This window comes from Thalassophryne amazonica, chromosome 2, assembly GCF_902500255.1.
Source record: "Thalassophryne amazonica chromosome 2, fThaAma1.1, whole genome shotgun sequence".
NCBI classification, from domain to species: Eukaryota; Metazoa; Chordata; class Actinopteri; order Batrachoidiformes; family Batrachoididae; genus Thalassophryne; species Thalassophryne amazonica.
In genome coordinates, this window is record NC_047104.1 from 91,172,171 (window position 1) to 91,183,505 (window position 11,335).

Genomic DNA, 11,335 nt, shown 5'->3' on the forward strand with positions numbered 1-11,335 from the left:
AAAAAACCAATCCCTTTTCAGTTTTGCTACGAACCGTATTTCCCACAACTACAGTATTTCTTTTGGCAGGAAGTGTTACACACCAGCACGCCATAGGTAAGCACTCGCAGCCTTTCACTGACGTATCTGAAACATGATTCTACTGCAATCACACTGACCCTGGGACTAAGTAGAGAAGGGGAACTGCAGGGGGTTTGCTGGAATTGCATTAGCTAGGCACTGCTGCTCATCACGTGTTTGTCATTACTGTCAGCATCTTGCAACATAACATGACTGAGGGAAAAAAATCTAATTGTTTATAGCTCTTTCACTGATTTCGAGGATTTTAGAGGAAACAGGTCTTTTGTATTTGTCATTTTCCCACATCTGCCACAGATAGAAAGTTACGAATTCTCACAGTAACTGTTTTGAGTTACAAATGTCATTTAAAACTACAGAGGAAAAAGTAATGTATTATTCTGTGCTCATAGGATCACATCATTCAGAATACTATAAACAGCTGTTTCTTTTTGTAAGGTATGAATGTGGACATATGATAATTTAACCTGCAGTTGAGTGAAATGTACTGCAGTATACAGGCTGCATGTTTTCTGTATCTTTATTTTAGAAAAGAGGGAATAATTAATCAGTAGGATCATCTTCAGACACTTAGCAGTGCAGTTTGTTACAATGACATGCTCCAAAATGTTTTCTTAAAAGAGAAGCTGTGCCTTTATTTGACCATTTATTAAAAAAAAAAAAAAAAAAAAAAAAGCATTTGTACTGTAATTGTATACATTTGTTGTAAGTTCTTTCGGCTTCTCCATTTTTTCACTTGGGGTTACCAGGCCATGTCTTGTGCCAGATGCTCTTCCTGACATAACTCCACATTACATGGAAAATGGACAGTGGGCTTTAACTGGGAACCTTCTGCTCTGGAAACAAGTGCACGGACCCCTTGGCCACCACACTGCCTGTTACTAATCTGAAGAAATTAAATTTAATTATTTCAAGATTATTGCTGCAGTAAATGCAGTTTCATGTGTTAGTAATTAAGGAAATTTAAAATGCATTAAAAAAGTAAGCAAATGTGAATACATTGCTGTACTAGTTTCAGGCACTCTGTTTCTGTATAAATGTGTTTTTTGAATTTAGTCTTCATTAGTAGATTAGTAAATAAACGCATTCAAAATTTTACAGGTTAATTTAAAAAATGCTTTTATTTAGATGAAGGGAAAGTAGAGTATTAAAGGACGCAGCTTTTCAGGTCCCCCACCCCTGAAAAACCTGTAGGTTTTTTATTAGGGCCCCTTTACACATAGTATGAATGTGGTCAGCCCATCGAACCCTCTCGCGGCAGGTGTCGGCCAAATTCCAGCTGACACACACGAATATCTACCACTGCCGCTTGTTTGGCAGTTAGAAAATGTGTGGTCATTTACACTATCATCACGAAAACAGTCAGCAGACAATCACTGTCGAGCTGGATGTGAAAATTGTCTAAGTGCCCCCATGAGTGTGGAGTTGCAAAAAAGCCACACACGTGGTGCATGTGTCGTGTGTGCCCCCCCCGCTCCTCCCAACACATCTGGCGTGCCGGGGGTAGAATACTTGCATAAAATGCTTATGTGTGCACAGATTTGATCACATGGGGGCCGGACATTAAGGTCTGATCGCACACAGCACAGGGAGGAGCCTGTCAGCCGATCGCAGCACACGGACAGCTGGATGACAGCTCAGTGCACACATTACAAACACAGAAACCACCACCAGGACAGTTATATTAAAAAATTACATACCGACATACGCAGTTACATAACAAATAATGAAAATGAATGACCACATAACACAGAGAGTGACATGTTGGTCTGGGCGTTGAACGGACAAGGGGGGGGTGTGTCCGCCCACAGCCGCGGCTGTAAAGAACTCTGCTCCTGGACGTCTCAGCTTGAGAACATGTTCCGTGTTTGGAAGGACATGAACTTATAACATTCCTCCGTGAGGTGCGTGTCTCTGCCTGCTGTCCTCACATGGAAATATATAAAACATTTTTCGCCTTTGCGCCGGGCTGCAGCAGCCGCGTACAGGGCACCTCCTTCATGTCCTTGTTGATTTCAGGCATTTTTCTGCTCTGATTACAGGCCAGCGATGGTAGCGCATTGGTAAAGTTTCCGCCTGCTAATCAGAGTTTACAGGTTCAAATCCCGTGAGTGGAATATTTTTTTAACCAGGGTTATTTAACCGTGGGGTTCTGTATTGCATCCCCTCTTACGTATTATTTATATAAACCCGGTGAGAGTCCCTAATTATACAGCTGGTTTTTATTTTATTGTTCTCCGCATCATTGGCACGATGTGGTGCAGCTGCTCGCACTGTGTTCCTGCATGCACGAAACCATCGCAGCATGTATTTTTATTTATTTTATTTTTTCTTCACGGCAGCTGCGCGATGTGGCTACACATCGCGCAGCTGCTCGCACTGTATTGCCACGTGCATGAACCATCGCAGCGGCATCATGCACACCTGCCCATCAGTGCAATGTTTTCATGGTGCGCTCATACGAGCTGTTCCACCGTGAGTCGCCCTGAGTTGTACTTATTCGTATTATGTGTGAAGGGGCCCCCTACCTCTGAGCCTATAATAGGGTGAAGGAGTCAACAGAGGTGAGATTGTTCTGGAATGGGGAGTCCGAGGGTCACCAAATTTAAAGGAACCTCGTCCAAGTTTCAAAATGGGTGACCTTGAGTTCAAGGTCACAGGCTAAATTTTTGGATTTTCCTGTTGGTGCGATTGCTCTGGAGTGGAGAGGCCTAGGGTCAAGAAACTTACAGGAAAGTTGTATCAGGTCAAGAGCTTTGTCAAGTTTGAAAATAAAGACCTGGACCTTTTGGTCAAAGTCATAGGCCAAAACCTCTTGGTAACACCACAGGAATTTTGCCATCCAGGGATTTCACTGCCATGGAGGCTGAGCGGTACCACTGACACCCGCCAGTATTTTTTTTATTTGTTACACTATAAAGACAACAAAGACTAATAGGTTCTATCCCCAATTGCTGGTGAATTTCAAAGCCTTCCTGTGCAACATGCTGAACCCTGAAACAGCTTAATCTCACATTAACATGGGACAAAGATGTAGAGAAGGAAGAAAGGGGGGGGGGGAATTATTTATATATATATAATTTCTTTATTACACCCCCCCCCCCCCCAAAAAAAAACAGCATCCACACAAACAAGATTAAAATGCAACAATAAAAACTATAACAATTAAAACAACTGAGTAAATTCAATCAATTCAATCAATCAATTTTTTTATATAGCGCCAAATCACAACAAACAGTTGCCCCAAGGCACTTTATATTGTAAGGCAAGGCCATACAATAATTATGTAAAACCCCAACGGTCAAAACGACCCCCTGTGAGCAAGCACTTGGCTACAGTGGGAAGGAAAAACTCCCTTTTAACAGGAAGAAACCTCCAGCAGAACCAGGCTCAATTGACGACGGTACTTCAGTATTTAGTACTCTGTTGTAAATTAAATGTAGTCATTTCCTCTGCAGTATCTGTGCTTTGTGAAATATTTTTTGAAACACACTTGTACACAAAGGGAACAACAGTGCAAAACTGAAGTCCATTTGTGTGTAAATTCGCACTCCTTTGATGTATTTAACATGATGTTGTTTTTACAGTGTACTAATGGGAAGATTATTTTCTTTTAAATCAGTGACACCAGAACAGCAGGGATTGAGATTTATGTGTTTTGGGGTGTATTCATTTTTATAGTTGTGTAAAAAAGTTGATAGGGTTGAATGAATGATTTTTTTTTTTTTTTTTTTTTTTTTTTTTTTTTTTAGAAAACAAAGCATTACTTCTAGATTTACTTTCACTTCATTGTATTTCGTAATAATTTAGGGATTTCACAAAATAACAAGGATTTAATTCCTGCACATCATTTGAGAAACTAAATTTTAACAGAAAAGAAGGCTCCAGGGTCATATTTTTGTATTTCCAGTGTACATCTACACAAAGCTTTTGTCTGATAACATTTTTTGCTGGTAAAGTTTAATGGTCAAAAATGTTTGTAAACCCTAAAATCAAACATTTTAGTCCTTTTGTTGTGTTTTTATCAGACTGGCTGCCTGTCGCTTGCTGATGACATTATCATTAAGTGCAAAACGTGATTGGCCGATCGACGCAGGGAGCATTGTGGGTAGTGTAGTTCAGGTTCACTTTGGATGTTACAGTGACTTGTCCACTCGACACAAAAACAAAACAGACTAATTTTAACTTTATTTTATTTCTTTGTGGCTGTAATTTAATCACCAAGACTCGGTGGGGGAGACGAGCTCTCACGGCACAGCTGTGTGTACAGAGGGAGGGACTTTTCTTCACGTTTCGACACTGTTTTGGTTTTTAAAAAGACGCTTTATGTGGATTATTTATTCAGATGAATCCCACTGAAACTAACGGGGAAGAATTTATATTTACTATGTGTATTTTATTCTGCCAATCAATGCATTAATGGACGTCTTTCGGTTGTTTTAGCCGCAGGGTTCAAAGTGTGTGGAAAAAAGCGGCAGCTTTTTAGTTCGTAAATGACGGTGTATCTAATACCAAGATAAACTGTGACTTCTAATACTGTGATTTACTGCTTTTGAAAAATGACAGTGTTTGGGGTTTTATTTTTTTATTTATTCATTTTTCACTTTCACTTTATCCACAGTTTGACATTATTCCAAAATGGATGAAATTCAGTTTTTTTTCATCAAAATTCCCCAAAGAATATCCCATAATGACATGAAAAAAGTTTTTTGTTTGTTTGGTTTTTTTTTTTAGATTTTTGCAAATTTATTAAAAATAAAAAAAACTATGAAATCACATGTACATTAGTATTCATAGCCTTTGCTATGAAGCCCAGAATTGAGCTCAGGTGCATTCTGTTTCCACTGATCATCCTTGAGATGTTTCTACAGATTAACTGGAGTACACCTGAGGTAAAGTGAGTTGATTGACAATGATTTGGAAAGGCACACACCTGTCAACATATAAGGTCCCACAGTTGACAGTGCATGAAAATTCAGTAGGTATATCTTATATATTCCAGTTCTAAGGTGGAACTATGCTGGTATACTAAGATATATATAAATATCTAAAAAGGAAGAGTAAAATAGAAGATTAGAAAAGAGTAGAGTAGAGCCACTTAGGTGCCTGGTCTTGAGAACCAGGGATGGTAGGTTGAAAAGCTTTTTTTTATCCCTTGGGAACTCTCCCTACCCACCCAAGCGGCTCAAGAAAAAAGGATAAATATATATAATAATAATAATAAATAATAGGCCATAAGAAAGATAAGACATCATATGTACAACTGATAATTAAATAATAAGGGTAATAAGCAACATATACAAAAAATATGGTATTATATAATATACAAGAGTAGGTTTTAAAACCTAAATATTAATACAGGAGAAGATTGTAGTATAGGTATTTTAGTATGTAGACTAGTAGTAAAATTATAGTTAGTAAATTATAGTTAGCATGTCAGAGCACAAACCACACAGAGCACAAGTCGAAGGAAGTGTCTGTAGACCTCTGAGACAAGATTATCTCAAGGCATAAATCTGGGGAATGGTACAAAAACATTGCTGATTTGAAGGTCCCAATGATTACTGACCTCCAGCCATCATGCGTAGCAGACAGTGGTGGGCACAGTTCCGATAATCTGACAACCGATAATAATCGAAGATAATGGTTTCATTATCGGAAATGAATTATCTTCCGATAAATTTTTGCCCGATAATTTTTAGACCGTTACTGTGGTAAACAAAGCTAAACAGCTACAAACACTTATAAAATTTTAAATCAGTTGACCACCTACCTGTTAAATGTTATGTAGCAGATGTGTAGTTCTACCCTCTGCAAACAGAGGAGAGCTTCTTCTAGAAGAAACCACTCTATCCTCTGCAGGCAAAGAAGAACTGGTCACAAAAAACTAATTTCTTTTAACCCCATACTGATATGAGGGCAAGATCACCCAAGTCATCCAGAGGCATACATTTATAACTTATGGTTCCAATTTTAACCAAACTAATTTCAGACAAGTTATTTAAATTAACGTCATGTCAGTTTTATAAAGTGAAAATATCAGATATATGTTTTAGTTTTAAAGTTATGCGCTAATTTTTAAGGTTTTAGTGTGGACATGCTGTGTCCAGGTGCATTGTGGGTATGATAGGGTAATCTCAGTACGTTCACGACATGAGAAATGCAGTTGAGACTAGGGATGTCCTGATCAGGTTTTTTGGCCCCGATCCGATTCTGAGCCATCTGATTTTGGCTGCCGATACCGAGTCCCGATCCGATACTTTAAAAAACTGAATGAACAATGAACAAATGCTAAATATATAATAATTTCATTTTAATCACGTTATTTTATTATTTGTCACTTAAACAGTGCACTTCTCCTTGAGGTAGCTTGAACAATCAAATAATAATCTACCAGACAATAAAAAATGTACAAATTTCCATTTTATTTTATTTGTCTAAAAATAAATGTCCAAGGTTCCGTATGTTAAACAAGAAATTATCTAATCTGAAATAACAGGTGGTTTTAATTTATAGATGAAAGGTTTCTAAAGAACCATTTATTGATTTAGCTATTTTAATTACAAGTGTTCTAAACTTTTTTTAAACAGTAATCAGAAATTTTGAGGTAACAAACAACAACAAAATATTTCCAAGGATTTTTCTTCAGAAAACTGCTCTATGAGCAGTGCTGTGACATGTTTCTGTTTTGTACAGATCAGTGGCTTCTGCCATGGAAATAGTCTTCTGTGTTTTGGCCTGACGCATCGTTCCTATTGGACAGCGCAAAGCTACGTCACAGCTCAGAGCGTCGAAAGTTCAAAAGTGAACTTGAAAGGCGAAAGATTTATTCGGTTTGAAGCGAAACAAGATATCTAAGATTAAAGAATTTTCAGAGGCTTCCGGTTTGAAACTAAATATGTCCAAATGTGAAATTCTATGTTTGTATGACTGTGACGATACAATAATTGATAATATAACTGTAAAGGAAGCAGCACATCTGTAAGGACGGTAGCATGCGCCAGCACCTTAACTTCTCTCCTAAACTGAAGAAAGCTAAAAACATTTTTAATATGTGGACTCAAAGAGATATCTCTATTTGGGAAAGATCACTCTTAACAAAAGCAGAAGGAATATCTAGGTTTGTCTATCCTGCTCAATTTCTGAAGCAAGCTGTTTGTGATTTAAATCAATAAGTTAATCACAAATTTTGTTTGGAAGAATAAACAGCATGGAGTGAAACGAACTATACTGACTAACCACAAGGAGTCAGGGGGACTGGAGCTTTTAGACTTTCAGGTTCTAAATAATACGTTAAGATCAGATGGATCAAAAAATGCATTGGAAACCCTGACTCTTTGTGGTATTTTATTCCCAACAACATTTTTGAAAAGGTTGGAGGTCTTCCATTTCTACTGCAATGTAACTTCAGTGTCACTAAACTGCCGCTGAAATTGTGTGCTTTCTATCAACAAGCCCTTTTAGCATGGAAATTGTGTGCTTTCTATCAACAAGCCCTTTTAGCATGGAAACTCTGCTACAAGCACAATTTTTCACCACACACGTATTATTTGGAATAATGAGAACATTACTGCACGGAATCAAACACTTTTTATGCCTAAATGGATAGAGCGAAAAATCATGTTTCTTCAAGATATATTTGACATTCAAGGTAAAATATTTATGTATGAAATGTTTTTAAGAATTCACCAATTTCAAATCACTTCTAAAGAATTTAACTGTTGTGAAAAGTATTCCTAGTGGACTGAAAGAATTGATGAAGGCACATGTGAAAAAGGAAACTCCGTATACCATAGGCTCAATGATGATTGATGGGATTCCATTTAATAGCCAAAAGTGCAGTAATAAATATATTAGGAATACAATTCAAAATTCTAATAGGAATATACCCAACTGTAAATCTTATTGGAGCTCTCAATACAGTGATTTAAACTGGAAACATATATGGCTACACCCCTTTCAATATTGTATTTATAATGAAATTAGAGAACTACACTGGAAAATTTTACATTGTATTTATCCGACAAACTTGTTTATATCCAAATTTACAGATGTAGATCCCAAATGTTTCTGTGGTATAGAAGAAGAGTCAATAATACATCTATTTTATGAGTGTAAGTTCACAAGAGATATTTGGCTTAATTTGGAGTTACATATTCATAATAAAACTAATCATAGAATTAAAATAGCCAATCATAATGTAATAACCTCCTTTGAATATAAAAATATACAATATCTAGTAAACCTGTATATACTACTTGGCAAATATCACATACACAAAGCTACATTTAGTCAATCTAAGCTCCTTCTTAGACTATGGATAATTAAAAACAACACCTACCTTAAAACTTTAAATAATATACCAAACAAAAAAAGTATAAAGACAATAAAGCTGGTAAAGAACTTCAGTTTACAATAAACCCTCCCATACCCCTCGGATCTGTGTTGTATAATATATCTTCTGTTAAGTGTTTGGGATGATGTCTGTTAGTCATGCTGTATGTTAGTCATACCGTTTGTCTGCCTGTACCTCCTGTTATGTTTTTTCCTTTGTAAACACCAATACACACCTCACATTAACGTGTTGGTTTTTACATAGAATGAATGTCAACCAATCAGTGTTAACGGAAGCTCATTTTACCCATAATCCCATAAGATCATTTTGTTTATTGTGGGCAGTCTAAGGCACACCTGTGCACTAATCATGGTGTCTAATCAGCATCTTGATATATGGCACACCTGTGAGGTGGGATGGATTATCTCAACAAAGGAGAAGTGCTCACTATCACAGATTTAGACTGGTTTCTGAACAATATTTGAGGGAAATGGTGATATTGTGTATGTGGAAAAAGTTTTAGATCTTTGAGTTCATCTCATACAAAATGGGAGCAAAACCAAAAGTGTTGCGTTTATATTTTTGTTGAGTGTATAAGATAACTCTTCAGTTAGCTGATTAGCTGAATATTGAAGCTAACTTTTTGGTTAGCTGTGCCCGCCACTGTAGGTGGGGGTCGTATTTGATGACTGGGTTGAGAACTAGTCGTAGCATACACTTCCATATTTGCCTTTCAACACAATATCAGATTTTTGTTTTTCTTTCCCCTCATCTCCAGTACAGAGCATGGCTACGAGCCAGTTTCCGGCCTAGTCCATTTAATGACCAGGAACAAGTGGGTGCCCTCCTGTGCCAGTATACAGAGCAGCAGCAGCAGAGCCACAGAAGAGGAGCAGACCACCGCTGGATCAGGGAGGATGTAGGCATCTGCAGTTTGCCATGTGATCCTGATGAGAATGAAGGCAGCAGCTAAACTGTGGACCACTGGTCACGCCCACTTTGTGTCCAGTGCCGTGAGGAGACAGGAGTAGCTGTTATTCTGTACTAGATTCCATATCAATAGCAACTTGTATTCACTTCACTTTTAAGGCCTTAAATCTCCCAAAACATAAGATTTGCTCCATGGTTTTCAAGCAGATTGTTATACATATATATAAGATCCTTCATTTGGTAGCACAATGGAACCAAAGAGTACAGTGATCACCCATTACAAAATACAGTGGATTTAGTTGTCAAAGGGCCAGTTAAACATACAGAACAAGACATTGTCAAAATTGAATTGCAAAATAGGCTGGAGTAATAGAAAAAGCCAGGAAACCTTAAGACTTTATAATATCACACACATTTATGCATACACGCACACACAACTGGAGCAGATGTGTAAGGTAAAAGTCCAAAGTGGTCCCAGTGGTAATAGGCGCACTAGGAGTTGTAAATCCCAAAATGGAAGAGTGGCTCCAGCAGATTCCAGGCACAACATCAGAATTCTCTGTCTAGACGTTTGCAGTCCAAGGAACAGCTGAGATACTGCGCAGAACCCTCAAACTCTCTGGTGGAGGACCCAAGCTTGAGGAACACACATACCACCCTCCCCAGGGGCGGTGGGGGTGGATTTCCTGTTTAATTAAATGGGGAAATTGTGTGGACTGGTAGTGAACTATATGTATTTATTACATTGCACTACACTACACTGATGAGTTTGAAATGGAGGAATTAACCTCAAACGAGCCCGAAGTGGACATACAAGATGAAAGCACAGCTCCGAACAGCCATATAATAAACAAATTATTAACCTCGCTTGCTCAGTCCATACGGTAATATCAGACCTCGCTGTGCTTGGTCTGTATGGTCAAAACCTCTGTCTGCTATTTTCCCATACAGATCTCGTGCTTGGTTAATAATCCTTTAATATATGTACATACACGCACACACACACACACAGAGTTTGATGCCCCTACCCCTTTTTTATTGGCATGTCAACACACAATCCGTTTCAACAAAAGTGAATATGTGACTTACATTTGTTTTTATTCCATAATAATGATTTCTTTGTAAGTGTACTGGCCAGTAGAATACCACACAAACACAAGTGCAAATGATGATGCAATATTAAAATGATTGTAAAACAATTACTCATACTTCAAGTGGGGTTTTTCTTAAAACAGTTTTTGAGGTTCTGCGACACACTGTGGGTGCGACTTATATACCAAGAATTACACGGAAATGGAATCCAATTTTCATATTGATGATCATTTAAAGTTGAAATTCACACATTTCATTTATTTATGAATATTTTTCAGGTTTTCATAACTTAATGCTTTTATGATGCATTCAATATGCTTAAAACATATGCACAGTGTGTGTATATGCGTGTGAATATATATATATATATATATACACACACACAAATAATGGATGGTAAGGAGTCCAACATAGAGAAATATTGGATGAAGAAAAGTTATATTGGACGAGTCATAGCGTCCAATCTTTCTCTATGTTGGACAACTTGCCATCCATCAATTATGTTCTCCACCCCCTTCCCAAATTAAGCAAACAAAGAGTCAAGTAAATTAGATCAATTAATTTTGTTGTGAACAGCATATGATTGATTCTGATGCGATGAATGCTTCTAAACCGTCAGTAACGTGCATGTCTACCTTCTTAGTGTTTTTGGCATCCTTGGAGTTCAATATTGCCACCAGTTCCTCCTCTGTGAACTCAGCAAACCTCGCTGGCAGACGGTTTTCTGCTGTTGACATGGTTGTTGCCATTTTTTCAACCAGTGTCTGTCAGCTAGTTCCTGACCTTCGTATGCCGCGCTCTGATTGGCTAGCTGTTGGCAGTAAGCTCTAACGCTATTGGTCAGTGGGAACTGATCCAATATAACTTTTGGTCCAAGCCTTTTTGGATCCTTTTGAATCC

The 11,335-nt window shown here is 37.8% G+C and overlaps 1 protein-coding gene across 2 annotated transcripts in view; it reads left to right on the top strand.

The window, feature by feature from the left end:
* dusp22a (dual specificity phosphatase 22a) overlaps window positions 1-9,700 on the top strand; it is a 30,701-nt gene extending 21,001 nt beyond the window's left edge. The window contains exons 7-8 of one of the 2 annotated variants that reach the window (XR_004565399.1): window positions 9,192-9,470; window positions 9,516-9,700. Coding sequence is in view for 1 of the 2 variants with exons in the window: in XM_034189082.1 (XP_034044973.1) it covers window positions 9,192-9,386 (195 nt within the window). In the remaining variant the exon portion in view is untranslated. Of the gene's footprint in view, window positions 1-9,191 lie in introns of both variants that reach the window. The other variant, XM_034189082.1, reaches the window with a different exon arrangement.
* Window positions 9,701-11,335: the final 1,635 nt, after the last annotated feature.